This window comes from Protopterus annectens, chromosome 2.part1, assembly GCF_019279795.1.
Source record: "Protopterus annectens isolate FY-2018-M chromosome 2.part1, PAN1.0, whole genome shotgun sequence".
NCBI lineage: Eukaryota > Metazoa > Chordata > Ceratodontiformes > Protopteridae > Protopterus > Protopterus annectens.
Genome location: NC_056729.1, coordinates 1,869,217,262 through 1,869,239,055, shown reverse-complemented (window position 1 = coordinate 1,869,239,055; position 21,794 = coordinate 1,869,217,262). Strand labels below are relative to the sequence as shown.

The window sequence follows — 21,794 nt, the reverse complement described above, 5'->3', positions numbered from 1 at the left end:
TGTATGTGCTAGATGTGAGATCAGTGCTGATTCTGCTGCTACATCTGTGCGACATGCTGCAGTCCGTGCTGATGGTCCTACATCTGTATGTGCTAGATGCTGAGGTCAGTGCTGATGCTACATCTGTATGTGCTAGATGCTGAGGTTAGTGCTGATGCTTCTGCTACATCTGTATGTGCTAGATGCTGAGGTCAGTGCTGCTGCTACATCTGTATGTGCTAGATGCTGTGGCCAGTGCTGATACTGCTGTTACATCTGTATGAGCTAGATGCTGAGGTCAGTTCCTGATGCTGCTGCTACATCTGTATGTGCTAGAGGCTGAGGTCAGTGCTGATGCTACATCTGTATGTGCTAGATGATGAGGTCAGTACTCCTGCTGCTACATCTGTATGTGCTAGATGCTGAAGTCAGTGCTGGTGCTGCTACATCATTATGTGCTGGATTCTGAGGTCAGTGTTGATGCTGCTGTTACATCTGTATGTGCTAGATGCTGAGGTCAGTGCTGATGCTGCTACATATGTATGTGCTAGATGTGAGGTATGTGTTGATGCTGCTGCTACATCTGTATGTGCTAGATGCTGAGGTCAGTGCTGATGCTGCTGCTACATCTGTATGTGCTAGATGCTGAGGTCAGTGCTGATGCAGCTGCTACATCTGTATGTGCTAGATGCTGTGGTCAGTGCTGATGCTGCTGCTACATCGGTATGTTCTAGATGCTGAGGTCAGTGCTGATTCTGCTGCTACATCTGTGTGTGCTAGATGCTGAGGTCAGTGCTAATGCTGCTGCTACATCTGTATGTGCTACATGCTGAGGTCAGTGCTGCTGCTACATCTGTATGTGCTAGATGCTGAGGTCAGTGCTGCTGCTGCTACATCTGTATGTGCTAGATGCTGAGGTCAGTGCTGATGCTGCTACATCTGTATATGCTAGATGTTGATGTCTGTCCTGATGCTGCTACTACATCTGTATGTGCTAGATGTTGAGGTCAGTGCTGATGCTGCTGTTACATCTGTATGTGCTAGATGCTGAGGTCAGTGCTGATGCTGCTGCTACATCTGTATGTGCTAGATGCTGAGGTCAGTGCTGATGCTGCTGCTACATCTGTATGTGCTAGATGCTGAGGTCAGTGCTGCTGCTGCTACATCTGTATGTGCTAGATGCTGAGGTCAGTGCTGAGGCTGCTGCTACATCTGTATGTGCTAGATGCTGAGGTCAGTGCTGATGCTGCTGCTACATCTGTATGTGCTAGATGCTGAGGTCAGTGCTAATGCTGCTGCTACATCTGTATGTGCTACATGCTGAGGTCAGTGCTGCTGCTACATCTGTATGTGCTAGATGCTGAGGTCAGTGCTGCTGCTGCTACATCTGTATGTGCTAGATGCTGAGGTCAGTGCTGATACTCCTACATCTGTATATGCTAGATGCCGAGGTCAGTGCTGATACTGCTACATCTGTATGTGCTAGATGCTGAGGTCAGTGCTGATGCTGCTGCTACATCTGTATGTGCTAGATGCTGAGGTCAGTGCTGATGCTGCTACATCTGTATGTGGTAGATGCTGAGGTCAGTGCTGATGCTACTACTACATCTGTATGTGCTAGATGCTGATGTCATTGCTGATGCTGCTACATCTGTATGTACCAGATGCTGAGGTCAGAGCTGATGCTGCTGCCTCATCTGTATGTGCTAGATGCTGAGGTCAGTGCTGATGCTGCTGCTACATCTGTATGTGCTAGATGCTGAGGTCAGTGCTGCTGCTACATCTGTATGTTCTAGATGCAGAGGTCAGTGCTGATGATGCTACATCTGTATGTGCTAGATGCTGAGGTCAGTGCTGATGCTACTACTACATCTGTATGTGCTAGATGCCGAGGTCAGTGCAGATGCTGCTGCTACATCTGTATGTTCTAGATGCAGAGGTCAGTGCTGATACTGCTGCTACATCTGTATGTGCTAGATGCTGAGGTCAGTGCTGATGCTGATGCTACATCTGTATGTGCTAGATGCTGAGGTCAGTGCTGATGCTGCTACATCTGTATGTGCTAGATGCTGAGGTCAGTGCTGATGCTGCTGCTACATCTGTATGTGCTAGATGCTGAGGTCAGTGCTGATGCTGCTGCTACATCTGTATGTGCTAGATGCTGAGGTCAGTGCTGCTGCTGCTACATCTGTATGTGCTAGATGCTGAGGTCAGTGCTGATGCTACTACATCTGTATGTGCTAGATGCTGAGGTCAGTGCTGATGCTGCTACATCTGTATGTGGTAGATGCTGAGGTCAGTGCTGATGCTACTACTACATCTGTATGTGCTAGATGCCGAGGTCAGTGCTGATGCTGCTGCTACATCTGTATGTGCTAGATGCTGAGGTCAGTGCTGCTGCTGCTACATCTGTATGTGCTAGATGCTGTGGTCAGTGCTTGCTGATGCTGCTGCTACATCTGTATGTGCTAGATGCTGAGGTCAGTGCTGATGCTGCTGCTACATCTGTATGTGCTAGATGCTGAGGTCAGTGCTGATGCTGCTGCTACATCTGTATGTGATAGATTCTGAGGTCAGTGCTGCTGCTGCTACATCTGTATGTGCTAGATGCTGAGGTCAGTGCTGATGCTGCTACATCTGTATATGTTAGATGCCGAGGTCTGTATGTGCTAGATGCTAAGGTCAGTGCTGATGCTGCTGCTACATCTGTATGTGCTAGATGAGGTCAGTGCTGATGCTGCTGCTACATCTGTATGTGCTAGATGCTGAGGTCAGTGCTGATGCTGCTGCTACATCTGTATGTACTAGATGTGAGGTCAGTGCTGATGCTGCTACATCTCTATGTACTGGATGTGAGGTCAGTGCTGCTGCTACATCTGTATGTGCTAGATGCTGAGGACAGTGCTGATGCTGCTGCTACATCTGTATGTGCTAGATGCTGAGGTCAGTGCTGCTGGTGCTACATCTGTATGTGCTAGATGCTGAGGTCAGTGCTGATGCTTCTGCTACATCTGTATGTGCTAGATGCTGAGGGCAGTGCTGAGGCTGCTGCTACATCTGTATGTGTAAGATGCTGAGGTCAGTGCTGATGCTGCTGTTACATCTGTATGTGCTAGATGCTGAGGTCAGTGCTGATGATGCTACATCTGTATGTGCTAGATGCTGAGGTCAGTGCTTATGCTGCTGCTACATCTGTATGTACTAGATGCTGAGGTCAGTGCTGATGCTGCTGCTACATCTGTATGTGCTAGATGCTGAGGACAGTGCTGTTGCTGCTGCTACATCTGTATGTGCTAGATGCTGAGGTCAGTGCTGATGCTGCTGCTACATCTGTATGTGCTAGATGCTGAGGTCAGTGCTGCTGCTACATCTGCATGTGCTAGATGTGAGGTCAGTCCTGATGCTGCTACATCTGTTTGTGCAAGATGCTGAGGTCAGTGCTGTCACTGCTGCTACATCTGTATGTGCTAGATGCGGAGGTCAGTGCTGATGTTGCTAAATCTGTATGTACTAGATGTGAGGTCAGTGCTGATGCTGCTGCTACATCTGTATGTGCTAGATGTGAGGTCAGTGCTGATGCTGCTGCTACATCTGTATGTGCTAGAAACTGAGGTCAGTGCTGATGCTGCTACATCTGTATGTGCTAGATGTGAGGTCAGTGCTGATGCTGCTGCTACATCTGTATGTGCTAGATGCTCAGGTCAGTTCTGATGCTGCTGCTACATCTGTATGTGCTAGATGCTAAGGTCAGTGTTCGTGCTGCTGCTATATCTGTATGTGCTAGATGCTGAGGTCAGTGCTGCTGCTGCTACATCTGTATGTGCTAGATGCTGAGGTCAGTGCTGAGGCTGCTGCTACATCTGTATGTGCTAGATGCTGAGGTCAGTGCTGATGCTGCTGCTACATCTGTATGTGCTAGATGCTGAGGTCAGTGCTGATGCTGCTGCTACATCTGTATGTGCTAGATGCTGAGGTCAGTGCTGATGCTACATCTGTATGTGCTAGATGCTGAGGTCAGTGCTGATGCTGCTGCTACATCTGTATGTGCTAGATGCTGAGGTCAGTGCTGAGGCTGCTGCTACATCTGTATGTGCTAGATGCTGAGGTCAGTGCTGCTGCTGATGCTACATCTGTATGTGCTGCATGCTGAGGTCAGTGCTGCTGCTACATCTGTATGTGCTAGAGGCTGAGCTCAGTGCTGATGCTGCTGCTACATCTGTATGTGCCAGATGTTGTGGTCAGTGCTGATGCTGCTGCTACATCTGTATGTGCTAGATGCTGAGGTCAGTGCAGATGCTGCTACATCTGTATGTGCTAGATGCTGAGGTCAGTGCTGATGATGCTACATCTGTATGTGCTAGATGCTGAGGTCAGTGCTGATGCTGCTACATCTGTATGTGCTAGATGCTGAGGTCAGTGCTGATGCTGCTGCTACATCTGTATGTGCTAGAAGCTGAGGTCAGTGCTGATGCTGCTATATCTGTATGTGCTAGATGCTGAGGTCAGTTCTTATGCTGCTGCTACATCTGTATGTACTAGATGCTGAGGTCAGTGCTGATGCTTCTGCTACATCTGTATGTGCTAGATGCTGAGGTCAGTGCTGATGCTGCTGCTACATCTGTATGTGCTAGATGTGAGGTCAGCACTGATGCTGGTACATCTGTATGTACTAAATGTGAGGTCAGTGCTGATGCTGCTACATCTGTATGTGCTAGATGTGAGGTCAGTGCTGATGCTAATGCTACATCTGTATGTTCTAGATGCTGAGGTCAGTGCTGATGCTGATACTACATCTGTATGTGTTTGATGCTGAGGTCAGTACTGATGCTGCTACATCTGTATGTGCTAGATGCTGAGGTCAGTGCTGATGCTGCTACATCTGTATGTGCTAGATGCTGAGGTTAGTGCTGATTCTGCTACATCTGTATGTGCTAGATACTGAGGTCAGTGCTGATGCTGCTGTTACATCTGTATGTGCTAGATGCTGAGGTCAGTGCTGATGCTGCTACATCTGTATATGATAGATGCTGAGGTCAGTCCTGATGCTGCTGTTACATCTGTATGTGCTAGATGCTGAGGTCAGTGCTGATGCTGCTGCTACATCTGTATGTGCTAGATGCTGAGGTCAGTGCTGATGCTGCTGCTACATCTGTATGTGCTAGATGCTGAGGTCAGTGCTGATGCAGCTGCTACATCTGTATGTGCTAGATGCTAAGGTCATTGCTGATGCTGCTGCTACATCTGTATGTGCTAGATGAGGTCAGTGCTGATGCTGCTGCTACATCTGTATGTGCTAGATGCTGAGGTCAGTGCTGCTGCTGCTACATCTGTATGTGCTAGATGCTGAGGTCAGTGCTGCTGCTGCTACATCTGTATGTGCTAGATGCTGAGGTCAGTGCTGATGCTGCTACATCTGTATATGCTAGATGCCGAGGTCAGTGCTGATACTGCTACATCTGTATGTGCTAGATGCTGAGGTCAGTGCTGATGCTGCTGCTACATCTGTATGTGCTAGATGCTGTGGTCAGTGTTGATACTGCTGCTACATCTGTATGTGCTAGATGCTGAGGTCAGTGCTGATGCTGTTGCTGCATCTGTATGTGCTAGATGCTGTGGTCAGTGCTGATACTGCTGCTACATCTGTATGTGCTAGATGCTGAGGTCAGTGCTGATGCTGCTGCTACATCTGTATGTGCTAGATGCTGAGGTCAGTGCTGATGCTGCTGCTACATCTGTATGTGCTAAATGCTGAGGTCAGTGCTGCTGCTGCATTTGTATGTGCTAGATGCTGAGGTCAGTGTTGATGCTGCTGATACATCTGTATGTGCTAGCTGCTGAGGTCAGTGATGATGCTACTGCCACATCTGTATGTGCTAGATCCTTAGGTTAGTGCTGCTGCTGATACATCTGTATGTGCTAGATGCTGAGGTCAGTGCTGATGCTGATGCTACATCTGTATGTGCTAGATGCTGAGGTCAGTGCTGATGCTGCTGCTACATCTGTATGTGCTAGATGCTGAGGTCAGTGCTGATGCTGCTACATCTGTATGTGCTAGATGCTGAGGTCAGTGCTGATGCTGATGCTACATCTGTATGTGCTAGATGCTGAGGTCAGTGTTGATGCTGCTGCTACATCTGTATGTGCTAGATGCTGAGGTCAGTGCTGATGCTGCTGCTACATCTGTATGTGCTAGATGCTGAGGTCAGTGCTGATGCTGCTACATCTGTATGTGCTAGATGCTGAGGTCAGTGCTGATGCTGCTACATCTGTATGTGCTAGATGCTGAGGTCAGTGCTGATGCTGCTGCTACAACTGTATGTGCTAGATGCTGAGGTCAGTGCTGATGCTGCTACATCTGTATGTGCTAGTTGCTAAGGTCAGTGCTGATGCTGCTGCTACATCTGTATGTGCTAGATGCTGAGGTCAGGGCTGATGCTGCTGCTGCTACATCTGTATGTGCTAGATGCTGAGGTCAGGGGTGATGCTGCTGCTGCTACATCTGTATGGGCTGGATGTTGAGGTCATTACTGATGCTGCTACATCTGTATGTGCTAGAGGCTGAGGTCAGTGCTGATGCTACATCTGTATGTGCTAGATGCTGAGGTCAGTGCTGATGCTGCTGCTACATCTGTATGTGCTAGATGCTGAGGTCAGTGCTGATGCTGCTGCTACATCTGTATGTGCTAGATGTGAGGTCAGTGCTGATGCTTTTGCTACATCTGTATGTGCTAGATGTTGAGGTCAGTGCTGCTACATCTGTATGTGCTAGATGCTGAGGTCAACACTGATGCTGCTGCTACATCTGTATGTGCTAGATGCTGAGATCAGTGCTTATGCTGCTGCTACCTCAGCATGTGCTAGATGTGAGGTCAGTCCTGATGCTGCTACATCTGTTTGTGCAAGATGCTGAGGTCAGTGCTGTCACTGCTGCTACATCTGTATGTGCTAGATGCGGAGGTCAGTGCTGATGCTGCTGCTACATCAGTATGTGCTAGATGCTGAGGTCAGTGCTGATGCTGCTGCTACATCTGTATGTGCTAGATGCTGAGGTCAGTGCTGATGCTGCTGCTATATCAGTATGTGCTAGATGCTGAGGTCAGTGCTGATGCTGCTACATCTGTATGTACTAGATGCTGAGGTCAGTGCTGATGCTGCTACATCTGTATGTGCTAGATGCTGAGGTCAGTGCTGATGCTGCTGCTACATCTGTATGTGCTAGATGCTGAGGTCAGTGCTGATGCTGCTGCTACATCTGTATGTACTAGATGCTGAGGTCAGTGCTGATGCTGCAGCTACATCTGTATGTGCTAGATGCTAAGGTCAGTGCTGATGCTGCTGCTACATCTGTATGTGCTAGAGGCTGAGGTCAGTGCTGATGCTGCAGGATTTGTATGTGCTAGATGCTGAGGTCAGTGCTGATGCTGTTGCTACATCTGTATGTGCTAGATGCTGAGGTCAGTGCTGATGCTGCTGCTACATCTGTATGTGCTAGATGCTGAGGTCAGTGCTGATGCTGCTGCCACATCTGTATGTGCTAGATGCTGTGGTCAGTGCTGCTGCTGCTACTACATCTGTATGTGCTAGATGCTGAGGTCACTGCTGCTGCTACATCTGTAGGTGCTAGATGCTGAGGTCAGTGCTGATGTGGATGCTACATCTGTATGTGCTAGATGCTGAGGTCAGTGCTGATGCTGCTGCTACATCTGTATGTGCTAGATGCTGAGGTCAGTGCTGATGCTGCTACATCTGTATGTGCTAGATGCTGAGGTCAGTGCTGATGCTGCTACATTTGTATGTGCTAGATGCTGAGGTCAGTGCTGCATATGCTGCTACATCTGTATGTGCTAGAGGCTGAAGTCAGTGCTGCTACATCTGTATGTGCTAGATGCTGAGGTCAGTGCTGATGCTGCTACATCTGTATGTGCTAGATGCTGAGGTCAGTTCTTATGCTGCTGCTACATCTGTATGTACTAGATGCTGAGGTCAGCGCTGATGCTTCTGCTACATTGGTATGTGCTAGATGTGAGGTCAGTGCTGATGCTGTTGCTACATCTGTATGTGGTAGATGCTGAGGTCAGTGATGATGCTGCTGCTACATCTGTATGTACTAGATGCTGAGGTCAGTGCTGATGCTGCGGCTACATTGGTATGTGCTAGATGCTGAGGTCAGTGCTGATGCTGCTGCTACATCTGTATGTGCTAGATGCTGAGGTCAGTGCTGCTGCTGCTACATCTGTATGTGCTAGAGGCTGAAGTCAGTGCTGCTGCTGCTACATCTGTATGTGCTAGATGTGAGTTAATTTCTGATGCTGCTACATCTGCATGTGCATGACGTGAGGTCAGTGCTGATGCTACTACTACATCTGTATGTGCTAGATGCCGAGGTCAGTGCTGATGCTGCTACATCTGTATGTGCTAGATGCTGAGGTCAGTGCTGATGCTGCTGCTACATCTGTATGTGCTAGATGTGAGGTCAGTATTGATGCTGCTGCTACATCGGCATGTGCTAGATGCTGAGGTCAGTGCTGATGATGCTACATCTGTATGTACTAGATGCTGAAGTCAGTGCTGATGCTGCTACATCTGTATGTGCTAGATGCTGAGGTCAGTGCTGCTGCTACATCTGTATGTGCTAGATGCTGAGGTCAGTGCTGATGCTGCTACATCTGTATGTGCTAGATGCTGAGGTCAGTGCTGATGCAGCTGCTACATCTGTATGTGCTAGATGCTGAGGTCAGTGCTGATGCTGCTACATCTGTATGTGCTAGATGTGAGGTCAGTGCTGATGCTGCTGCTACATCTGTATGTGCTAGATGTGAGGTCAGTACTGATGCTGATGCTACATCTGTATGTACTAAATGTGAGGTCAGTGCTGATGCTGATGCTACATCTGTATGTGCTAGATGTGAGGTCAGTGCTGGTGCTGCTACATCTGTATGTGCCAGATGCTGAGGTCTATGCTGATGCTGCTGCTACATCTGTATGTGCTAGATGCTGAGGTCAGTGCTGATGCTGCTACATCTGTATGTACTAGATGTGAGGTCAGTGCTGATGCTGCTGCTACATCTGTATGTGCTAGATGTGAGGTCAGTGCTGATGCTGCTGCTACATCTGTATGTGCTAGATGCTGAGGTCAGTGCTGATGCTGCTGCTACATCTGTATGTGCTAGATGCTGAGGTCAGTGCTGCTGCTGCTACATCTGTATGTGCTAGAGGCTGAGGTCAGTGCTGCTGCTATACCTGTATGTGCTAGATGCTGAGGTCAATGCTGATGCTGCTGCTACATCTGTATGTGCTAGATGCTGAGGTCAGTGCTGATGCTGCTGCTACATCTGCATGGTCTAGAGGCTGAAGTCAGTGCTTCTGCTGCTACATCTGTATGTGCTAGATGCTGAGGTCACTGGTGATGGTGATGCTACATATGTAGGTGCTAGATGCTGAGGTCACTGCTGATGCTGCTGCCACATCTGTATGTGCTAGATGCTGAGGTCAGTGCTGATGCTGATGCTACATCTGTATGTGCTAGATGCTGAGGTCAGTGCTGATGCTGCTGCTACATCTGCATGTGCTACAGGCTGAGGTCAGTGCTGATGCTGCGGTTACATCTGTATGTGCTAGATGCTGAGGTCAGTGCTGATGCTGCTGCTACATCTGTATGTGCTAGATGCTGAGGTCAGTGCTGATGCTGCTGCTACATCTGTATGTGCTAGATGCTGAGGTCAGTGCTGATGCTGCTGCTACATCAGTACGTGCTAGATGCTGAGGTCAGTGCTGATGCTACTACATCTGTATGCGCTAGATGCTGAGGTCAGTGCTGATGCTGCTACATCTGTATGTGCTAGATGCTGAGGTCAGTGCTGATGCTGCTGCTACATCTGTATGTGCTAGATGCTGAGGTCAGTGCTGATGCAGCTGCTACATCTGTATGTGCTAGATGCTGAGGGCAGTGTTGATGCTGCTGCTACATCTGTATGTGCTAGATGCTGAGGTCAGTGCTGATGGTGCTACATCTGTATGTGCTAGATGCTGAGGTCAGTGCTGATGCTGATGCTACATCTGCACGTGCTAGATGCTGAGGTCAGTGCTGATGCTTCTGCTACATCTGTATGTGCTAGATGCTGAGGTCAGTGCTGATGCTGCTGCTACATCTGTATGTGCTAGATGCTGAGGTCAGTGCTGCTGCTGCTACATCTGTATGTGCTAGATGCTGAGGTCAGTGCTGCTGCTGCTACATCTGTATGTGCTAGATGCTGAGGTCAGTGCTGAGGCTGCTGCTACATCTGTATGTGTTAGATGCTGAGGTCAGTGCTGCTGCTGCTGCTACATCTGTATGTGCTAGATGCTGAGGTCAGTGCTGATGCTGCTACATCTGTATGTGCTAGATGCTGAGGTCAGTGCTGATGCTGCTACATCTGTATGTGCTAGATGCTGAGGTCAGTGCTGATGCTGCTACATCTGTATGTGCTAGATGCTGAGGTCATTCGTGATGCTGCATTTGTATGTACTAGATGCTGAAGTCAGTGCTGATGCTGCTGCTACATCTGTATGTGCTAGATGCTGAGGTCAGTGCTGATGCTGCTGCTACATCTGTATGTGCTAGATGCTGAGGTCAGTGCTGATGCTGCTGCTACATCTGTATGTGCTAGATGCTGAGGTCAGTCCTGATGCTGCTACATCTGTATGTGCTAGATGCTGAGGTCAGTGCTGATACTGCTACATCTGTATGTGCTAGATGCTAAGGTCATTGCTGATGCTGCTGCTACATCTGTATGTGCTAGATGCTGAGGTCAGTGCTGATGCTGCTGCTACATCTGTATGCGGTAGATGCTGAGGTCAGTTCTGATGTTGCGGTTACATCTGTATGTGCTAGATGCTCAGGTCAGTTCTGCTGCTGCGGCTACATCTGTATGTGCTAGATGTGAGGTGAGTGCAGATGCTGCTGCTACATCTGTATGTGCTAGATGCTGAGGTCAGTGCTGATGCTGCTGCTACATCTGTATGTGCTAGATGCTGAGGTCAGTGCTGATGCTGCTGCTACATCTGTATGTACTCGATGCTGAGGTCAGTGCTGATGCTGCTACATTTGTATGTGCTAGATGCTGAGGTCAGTGCTACTACATCTGTATGTGCTAGATGCTGAGGTCACTGCTGCTGCTACATCTGTAGGTGCTAGATGCTGGGGTCAGTGCTGATGCTGCTGCTACATCTGCATGGTCTAGAGGCTGAAGTCAGTGCTGCTGCTGCTACATCTGTATGTGCTAGAGGCTGAAGTCAGTGCTGCTATATCTGTATGTGCTAGATCATGAGGTCAATGCTGATGCTGCTACATCTGTATGTGCTAGATCCGGTGGTCAGTGCTGATGCTGCTGCTACATCTGCATGGTCTAGAGGCTGAAGTCAGTGCTTCTGCTGCTACATCTGTATGTGCTAGATGCTGAGGTCATTGCTGATGCTGCTACATCTGTATGTACCAGATGCTGAGGTCAGAGCTGATGCTGCTGCCTCATCTGTATGTGCTAGATGCTGAGGTCAGTGCTGATGGTGATGCTACATATGTAGGTGCTAGATGCTGAGGTCACTGCTGCTGCCACATCTGTATGTGCTAGATCCTGAGGTCAGTGCTGATGCTGATATATCTGTGTGTGCTAGATGCTGAAGTCAGTGCTGATGCTGATGCTACATCTGTATGTGCTAGATGCTGAGGTCAGTGCTGATGCTGCTGCTACATCTGTATGTGCTAGATGCAGAGGTCAGTGCTGATGCTGCTACATCTGTATGTGCTAGATGCAGAGGTCAGTGCTGATGCTGTTGCTACATCCATATGTGCTAGATGCTGAGGTCAGTGCTGATGCTGCTACATCTGTATGTGCTAGATGCTGAGGTCAGTGCTGACGCTGATGCTACATCTGTATGTACTAGATGCTGTGGTCAGTGCTGATACTGCTGCTACATCTGTATGTGCTAGATGCTAAGGTCAGTGCTGATGCTAATGCTACATCTGTATGTGCTAGATGCTAATGTCAGTGCTGATGCTGCTACATGCTGAGGTCAGTGCTGATACTGCTGCTACATCTGTATGTGCTAGATGCTGAGGTCAGTGCTGATGCTGCTGCTATATCTGTATGTGCTAGATGCTGAGGTCAGTGCTGCTGCTGCTACATCTGTATGTGCTAGATGCTGAGGTCAGTGCTGAGGCTGCTGCTACATCTGTATGTGCTAGATACTGAGGTCAGTGCTGATGCTGCTACATCTGTATGTGCTAGATGTAAGGTCAGTGCTGATGCTGCTGCTACATCTGTATGTGTTAGATGTGAGGTCAGTGCTGATGCTGCTACATCTGTATGTACTAGATGCTGAGGTCAGTGCTGATGCTGCTGCTACATCTGTATGTGCTAGATGCTGAGGTCAGTGCTGATGATGCTACATCTGTATGTGCTAGATGCTGAGGTCAGTGCTGATGCTGCTGCTACATCTGTATGTGCTAGAAGCTGAGGTCAGTGCTGATGCTGCTACATCTGTATGTGCTAGATGCTGAGGTCAGTGCTGATGCTGATGCTACATCTGTATGTGCTAGATGCTGAGGTCAGTGCTGCTGCTACATCTGTATGTGCTAGATGCTGAGGTCAGTGCTGCTGCTGCTACATCTGTATGTGCCAGATGCTGAGGTCAGTGCTGATACTGCTGCTACATCTGTATGTGCTAGATGCTAATGTCAGTGCTGATGCTGCTACTATATCTGTATGTGCTAGATGCTGAGGTCAGTGCTGATGCTGCTGCTACATCAGTACGTGCTAGATGCTGAGGTCGGTGCTGATGCTACTACATCTGTATGTGCTAGATGCTGAGGTCAGTGCTGATGCTGCTGCTACATCTGTATGTGCTAGAGGACGAGGTCAGTGCTGATGCTGCTGCTACATCTGTATGTGCTAGATGCTGAGGTCAGTGCTGATGCTGCTGCTACATCTGTATGTGCTAGATGCTGAGGTCAGTGCTGATGCTGCTGCTACATCTGTATGTGCTAGATGCTGAGGTCAGTGCTGATGCTACTGCTACATTTGTATGTGCTAGATGCTGAGGTCAGTGCTGATGATGCTACATCTGTATGTGCTAAATGCTGAGGTCAGTGCTTATGCTGCTGCTACATCTGTATGTACTAGATGCTGAGGTCAGCGCTGATGCTTCTGCTACATTGGTATGTGCTAGATGCTGAGGTCAGTGCTGATGCTGCTGCTACATCTGCATGTGCTAGATGTGAGGTCAGTCCTGATGCTGCTACATCTGTATGTGCAAGATTTGAGGTTAGTTCTGATGCTGCTGCTACATCTGTATGTGCTAGATGCTGAGGTCAGTGCTGATGCTGCTGCTACATCTGTATGTGCTAGATGCTCAGGTCAGTTCTGCTGCTGCGGCTACATCTGTATGTGCTAGATGTGAGGTTAGTGATGATGCTGCTGCTACATCTGTATGTGCTAGAAACTGAGGTCAGCACTGATGCTGGTACATCTGTATGTACTAAATGTGAGGTCAGTGCTGATGCTGCTGCTACATCTGTATGTGCTAGAAACTGAGGTCAGTACTGATGCTGCTACATCTGTATGTGCTAGATGTGAGGTCAGTGCTGATGCTGCTGCTACATCTGTATGTGCTAGATGTGAGGTCAGTGCTGATGCTGCTGCTACATCTGTATGTGCTAGATGTGAGGTCAGTGCTGATGCTAATGCTACATCTGTATGTTCTAGATGCTGAGGTCAGTGCTGATGCTGCTGCTACATCTGTATGTGCTAGAGGACGAGGTCAGTGCTGATGCTGCTGCTACATCTGTATGTGCTAGATGCTGAGGTCAGTGCTGATGCTGCTGCTACATCTGTATGTGCTAGATGCTGAGGTCAGTGCTGATGCTGCTGCTACATCTGTATGTGCTAGATGCTGAGGTCAGTGCTGATGCTGCTGCTACATCTGTATGTGCTAGATGCTGTGGTCAGTGCTGATGCTGCTGCTACATCTGTATGTGCTAGATGCTGAGGTCAGTGCTGATGCCGATGCTACATCTGTATGTGCTAGATGTGAGGTCAGTGCTGATGATGCTTCTACATCTGTATGTACTAGATGCTGAGGTCAGCGCTGATGCTGCTGCTACATCGGCATGTGCTAGATGCTGAGGTCAGTGCTGATGATGCTACATCTGTATGTACTAGATGCTGAAGTCAGTGCTGATGCTGCTGCTACATCTGTATGTGCTAGATGCTGAGGTCAGTGCTGATGCTGCTACATCTGTATGTGCTAGATGCTGAGGTCAGTTCTTATGCTGCTGCTACATCTGTATGTACTAGATGCTGAGGTCAGTGCTGATGCTGCTGCTACATCTGTATGTGCTAGATGCTAAGGTCAGTGCTGATGCTGCTTCATCTGTATGTGCTAGATGAGGTCAGTGCTGATGCTGCTGCTACATCTGCATGTGCTAGATGTGAGGTCAGTCCTGATGCTGCTACATCTGTATGTGCAAGATGCTGAGGTCAGTGCTGTCGCTGTTGCTACATCTGTATGTGCAAGATTTGAGGTTAGTTCTGATGCTGCTGCTACATCTGTATGTGATGGATGCTGAGGTCAGTGTTGATGCTGCTGTGCTAGATGCTGAGGTCAGTGCTGATGCTGCTGCCACATCTGTATGTGCTAGATGCTGTGGTCAGTGCTGATGCTGCTGCTACATCTGTATGTGCTAGATGCTGAGGTCAGTGCTGACGCTGATGCTACATCTGTATGTACTAGAGGCTGAAGTCAGTGCTGCTGCTGCTACATCTGTATGTGCTAGAGGCTGAAGTCATTGCTGCTATATCTGTATGTGCTAGATGCTGAGGTCAGTGCAGATGCTGCTACATCTGTATGTGCTAGATGCTGAGGTCAGTGCTGACGCTGATGCTACATCTGTATGTACTAGATGCTGTGGTCAGTGCTGATACTGCTGCTACATCTGTATGTGCTAGATGCTAATGTCAGTGCTGATGCTGCTACTATATCTGTATGTGCTAGATGCTCAGGTCAGTGCTGATGCTAATGCTACATCTGTATGTGCTAGATGCTGAGGTCAGTGCTGATGCTTCTGCTACATCTGTATGTGCTAGATGCTGAGGTCAGTGCTGCTGCTGCTACATCTGTATGTGCTAGATGCTGAGGTCAGTGCTGAGGCTGCTGCTACATCTGTATGTGTTAGATGCTGAGGTCAGTGCTGATGCTGCTACATCTGTATATGATAGATGCTGAGGTCAGTCCTGATGCTGCTGTTACATCTGTATGTGCTAGATGCTGAGGTCAGTGCTGATGCTGCTGCTACATCTGTATGTGCTAGATGCTGAGGTCAGTGCTGATGCTGATGATGCTGCTGCTACACCTGTATGTGCTAGATGCTGGGGTCACTGCTGATGCTGCTACATCTGTATGTGCTAGATGCTGAGGTTAGTGCTGATGCTGCTACATCTGTATATGCTAGATGTTGATGTCAGTGCTGATGCTGCTACATCTGTATGTGCTAGATGCTGAGGTCAGTGCTGATGCTGCTGCTACATCTGTATGTGCTAGATGCTGAGGTCAGTGCTGATGCTGCTGCTACATCTGTATGTGCTAGATGCTGAGGTCAGTGCTGATGCAGCTGCTACATCGGTATGTTCTAGATGCTGAGGTCAGTGCTGATTCTGCTGCTACATCTGTATGTGCTAGATGCTGAGGTCAGTGCTGATACTGCTACATCTGTATGTGCTAGATGCTAAGGTCATTGCTGATGCTGCTGCTACATCTGTATGTGCTAGATGCTGAGGTCAGTGCTGCTGCTACATCTGTATGTGCTAGATGCTGAGGTCAGTGCTGCTGCTGCTACATCTGTATGTGCTAGATGCTGTGGTCAGTGTTGATACTGCTGCTACATCTGTATGTGCTAGATGCTGAGGTCAGTGCTGATGTTGCTACATCTGTATGTGCTTAATGCTGAGGTCAGTGCTGATGATGCTTCTACATCTGTATGTACTAGATGCTGAGGTCAGCGCTGATGCTGCTGCTACATCTGTATGTGCTAGATGTGAGGTCAGTGCTGATGCTGCTGCTACATCTGTATGTGCTAGATGCTGAGGTCAGTGCTGCTGCTACATCTGTATGTGCTAGATGCTGAGGTCAGTGCTGATGCTACTACATCTGTATGTACTAGATGCTGAGGTCAGTGCTGATGCTGCTGCTACATCTGTATGTGCTAGATGCTGAGGTCAGTGCTGCTGCTGCTACATCTGTATGTGCTAGATGCTGAGGTCAGTGCTGATGCTGCTGCTACATCTGTATGTGCTAGATGCTGAGGACAGTGCTGTTGCTGATGCTACATCTGTATGTGCTAGATGCTGAGGTCAGTGCTGATGCTGCTACATCTGTATGTGGTAGATGCTGAGGTCAGTGCTGATGCTGCTGCTACATCTGTATGTGCTAGATGCTGAGGTCAGTGCTGATTCTGCTGCTACATCTGTGTGTGCTAGATGCTGAGGTCAGTGCTGATGCTGCTACATCTGTATGTGCTAGATGCTGAGGTCAGTGCTGATGCTGCTGCTGCTAGATCTGTATGTGCTAGATGAGGTCATTGCTGTTGCTACATCTGTATGTGCTAGATGCTGAGGTCAGTGCTGCTGCTGCTACATCTGTATGTGCTAGACGCTGAGGTCAGTGCTGATGCTGCTACATCTGTATATGATAGATGCTGAGGTCAGTCCTGATGCTGCTGTTACATCTGTATGTGCTAGATGCTGAGGTCAGTGTTCATGCTGCTGCTATATCTGTATGTGCTAGATGCTGAGGTCAGTGCTGCTACATCTGTATGTGCTAGATGCTGAGGTCAGTGCTGAGGCTGCTGCTACATCTGTATGTGTTAGATGCTGAGGTCAGTGCTGATGCTGCTGCTACATCTGTATGTGCTAGAGGCTAAGGTCAGTGCTGATGCTGCTGCTACATCTGTGTGTGCTAGATGCTGAGGTCAGTGCTGATGCTGCTGCTACATCTGTATGTGCTAGATGCTGAGGTCAGTGCTGATGCTGCTGCTACATCTGTATGTGCTAGATGCTAAGGTCAGTGCTGATGCTGCTGCTACATCTGTATGTGTTAGATGAGGTCAGTGCTGATGCTGCTGCTGCTACATCTGTATGTGCTAGATGCTGAGGTCAGTGCTGCTGCTGCTACATCTGTATGTGCTAGATGCTGAGGTCAGTGCTGATACTGCTGCTACATCTGTATGTGCTAGATGCTGAGGTCAGTGCTGATGCTGTTACTGCATCTGTATGTGCTAGATGATGTGGTCAGTGCTGATGCTGCTGCTACATCTGTATGTGCTAGATGCTGAGGTCAGTGCTGATGCTGCTGCTACATCTGTATGAGCTAGAGGCTGAGGTCAGTGCTGATGCTGCTACATCTGTATGTGCTAGATGCTGAGGTCAGTGCTGATGCTGCTGTGCTACATCTGTATGTGCTAGATGCTGAGGTCAGTGCTGATGCTGCTACATCTGTATGTGCTAGATGCTGAGGTTAGTGCTGCTTCTGTTACATCTGTATGTGCTAGATGCTGAGGTCAGTGCTGATGCTGCTGCTACATCTGTATGTGCTAGAGGCTGAGGTCAGTGCTGATGCTGCTACATCTGTATGTGCTAGATATGAGGTCAGTGCTGATGCTGCTGGTACATCTGTATGTGCTAGATGCTGAGGTCAGTGCTGCTGCTACATCTGTATGTGCTGGATTCTGAGGTCAGTGTTGATGCTGCTGTTACATCTGTATGTGCTAGATGCTGAGGTCAGTGCTGATGCTGCTACATCTGTATGTGCTAGATGCTGAGGTCAGTGCTGATGCTGCTGCTACATCTGTATGTGCTAGATGCTGAGGTCAATGCTGATGCTGCTGCTACATCTGTATGTGCTAGATGCTGAGGTCAGTGCTGATGCAGCTGCTACATCTGTATGTGCTAGATGCTGTGGTCAGTGCTGATGCTGCTGCGACATCGGTATGTTCTAGATGCTGAGGTCAGTGCTGATTCTGCTGCTACATCTGTATGTGCTAGATGCTGAGGTCAGTGCTAATGCTGCTGCTACATCTGTATGTGCTACATGCTGAGGTCAGTGCTGCTGCTACATCTGTATGTGCTAGATGCTGAGGTCAGTGCTGCTGCTGCTACATCTGTATGTGCTAGATGCTGAGGTCAGTGCTGATGCTGCTACATCTGTATATGCTAGATGCCGAGGTCAGTGCTGATACTGCTACATCTGTATGTGCTAGATGCTGAGGTCAGTGCTGATGCTGTTGCTGCATCTGTATGTGCTAGATGCTGAGGTCAGTGCTGATGCTGTTGCTGCATCTGTATGCACTGACCTCAGCATCTAGCACATACAGATGTAGCAGCAGCATCAGCACTGACCTTAGCATCTAGCACATACTGAGGTCAGTGCTGCTGCATCTGTATGTGCTAGATGCTGAGGTCAGTGCTGCTGCTACATCTGTATGTGCTAGATGCTGAGGTCAGTGTTGATACTGCTGATACATCTGTATGTGCTAGCTGCTGAGGTCAGTGATGATGCTACTGCCACATCTGTATGTGCTAGATCCTGAGATTAGTGCTGCTGCTGATACATCTGTGTGTGCTAGATGCTGAGGTCATTGCTGATGCTGATGCTACATCTGTATGTACTAGATGCTGAGGTCAGTATTGATGCTGCTGCTGCATCTGTATGTGATAGATGCTGAGGTCAGTGCTGATGCTGCTACATCTGTATGTGCTAGATGTGAGGTCAGTGCTAATGCTGCTGCTATATCTGTATGTGCTAGATGCTGAGGTCAGTGCTGATGCTGTTGCTGCATCTGTATGTGCTAGATGCTGTGGTCAGTGCTGATACTGCTGCTACATCTGTATGTGCTAGATGCTGAGGTCAGTGCTGATGCTGTTGCTGCATCTGTATGCACTGACCTCAGCATCTAGCACATACAGATGTAGCAGCAGCATCAGCACTGACCTTAGCATCTAGCACATACTGAGGTCAGTGCTGCTGCTGCACCTTTATGTGCTAGATGCTGAGGTCAGTGCTGCTGCTACATCTGTATGTGCTAGATGCTGAGGTCAGTGTTGATGCTGCTGATACATCTGTATGTGCTAGCTGCTGAGGTCAGTGATGATGCTACTGCCACATCTGTATGTGCTAGATCCTGAGGTTAGTGCTGCTGCTGATACATCTGTGTGTGCTAGATGCTGAGGTCAGTGCTGATGCTGATGCTACATCTGTATGTACTAGATGCTGAGGTCAGTATTGATGCTGCTGCTGCATCTGTATGTGATAGATGCTGAGGTCAGTGCTGATGCTGCTACATCTGTATGTGCTAGATGTGAGGTCAGTGCTGATGCTGATGCTATATCTGTATGTGCTAGATGCTGAGGTCAGTGCTGATGCTGCTGCTACATCTGTATGTGCACCATGGTGAGGTCAGTGCTGATGCTGCTGCTGCTACATCTATATGTGCTAGATGCTGAGGTCAGTGCTGATGCTGCTACATCTGTATGTGATAGATGCTGAGGTCAGTGCTGATGCTGCTACATCTGTATCTGCTACATGCTAAGGTTGCTGATGCTCCTGCTACATCTGTATGTGCTACATGCTGAGGTCAGTGCTTCTACTACATCTGTATGTGCTAGATGATGAGCTCAGTGCTCCTGCTGCTACATCTGTATATGCTAGTAGCTGAAGTCAGTGCTGATGCTGCTGTTACATCTGTATGTGCTAGATGCTGAGGTCAGTGCTGATGCTGCTGCTGCATCTGTATGTGCTAGAGGCTAACCTCAGTGCTGATGCTGCTGCTACATCTGTATGTGCTAGATGCTGAGGTCAGTGTTCATGCTGCTGCTATATCTGTATGTGCTAGATGCTGTGGTCAGTGCTGATCTTGCTGTTACATCTGTATGTGCTAGATGCTGAGGTCAGTGCTGATGCTGCTGCTACATCTGTATGTGCTAGATGCTGTGGTCAGTGCTGATACTGCTGTTACATCTGTATGTGCTAGATGTGAGGTCACTGCTGATGCTGTTGCTAAATCAGTATGGTGTAGAGGCTGAGGTCAGTGCTGCTGCTGCTACATCTGTATGTGCTAGATGCTGAGGTCAGTTCTGATGCTGCTGTTACATCTGTATGTGCTAGGTGCTGAGGTCAGTGCTGATGCTGCTGCTACATCTGTATGTGGTAGAGGCTTACCTCAGTGCTGATGCTGCTGCTACATCTGTATGTGCTAGATGCTGTCAGTGTTCATGCTGCTGCTACATCTGTATGTGCAAGATGCTGTGGTCAGTGCTGCTGCTACATCTGTATGTGCTAGATGCTGAGGTCAGTGCTGCTGCTACATCTGTATGTGCTAGATGTGAGGTCAGTGCTGATGCTGCAGCTATATCTGTATGTGCTAGATGCTGTGGTCAGTGCTGATGCCATCTTGATGACTGGATGAGATCACTTCTGTGGCGCTGCTCGACAGGGGCACAGTAAAATAATTTTCTTGGGTGGCAAAAGCCAGGGTACCTTTTGGGCAAGGCTTATATAGGCCCTAGGGTCAAAAGCCTAGTACCTACCTATGAACCTATGAACATTTTTCACTTGTGCCTACATGATCCAGCATAAAAATCATAATTTCATTTATATAATAGTTGGTAGGAAATGTATAATGTATACTGACAAAACTATGAATGTTTTCTGGAAGAGCTTGTTCTGAAATTTTCGTCTTCTGTCTTTATGACACTGTCTCTTTTGTACTCTGTATTACCTTATTCATCATTCCTTGACCCACTCTGTGTAACCTTTACCTTTTCAACGTCATATCATGCCTTAGTATCATTCCCTCTCTTAACAGCAAGTTATGAAACACCAAGTTAAAGTGATAAAGATTTCAACATCGTTACAATGTTTCTTTTTGTATAAAATGCTAGTAGCTTGTGATTGACAGGTTCTTCCCTACATATACTTACCAGATAATGTCATCTCTGCAGTAGTCAGTGTCCCACTCCCAGTGGTGGTTGAAGACTCTGGAATATCTGTTATAAATTTGGAGAAATAGTGGGTTATCTGTCAGGGTTCCAATTTAAAAAAATGTTCAATGATTATTTTTGTCTTAGCGGCAGATATAGCTTATTATTGCCTAATAGCAGAAATTCCAGAAATACACCAAATGCTGATATCATATCAGGTTATAACAATGTGTCTACATAAACAGATCTAGTTCAATTGAGTGACAAACAAAATAATTGAAACCTATATGGATGAGACCGTATGATCAACAATTCAGTTCCTTGATCAACTGAAGTGAAAATACCAGCAAACAAGTCAATACAATGTTTTTGCAGTAGTGCAAGCCTCCCACTCCCCAAACCCTGACAATTATACATTATTTCTCCAGTGCCATAGTGCCCAGTAACCATAGTGCCCAGTAATACTATGGTAATAATGTGTTGTCCAGTCTCTCAATAAAGCTGCAATGAGCAACTTGTTATTGGTGAGTCATTATCATACCTCAGAATCCAAGACTGTGCTCTTAAGCCTAAGTTTACTAGTGTTCCTCTACCAACTTTTACATCTCAGTTGCCCAGGCACCTTCAAACACATATACATGTTGGCACACACACACACACACACACACACACACACACACACACACACACACACACACACACACACACACACACACATGCATATATACACATACATGGATACACCCACACAGACAGCCTTGAATATTCCTTGACTGCAGTGAATGGGTATATACAGTCAAAAGACAACAT

The 21,794-nt window shown here is 47.9% G+C and overlaps 1 protein-coding gene across 1 annotated transcript in view; it reads right to left on the bottom strand.

Moving 5' to 3' along the window:
- The window catches only part of LOC122794667 (plasma kallikrein-like), a 526,744-nt gene that overhangs the window by 20,591 nt on the left and 484,359 nt on the right, over positions 1-21,794 (bottom strand). The window contains exon 7 of the mRNA XM_044063289.1: positions 20,985-21,050. Coding sequence (XP_043919224.1) covers positions 20,985-21,050 — 66 coding nt within the window. The remainder of the gene's footprint in view (positions 1-20,984; positions 21,051-21,794) is intronic.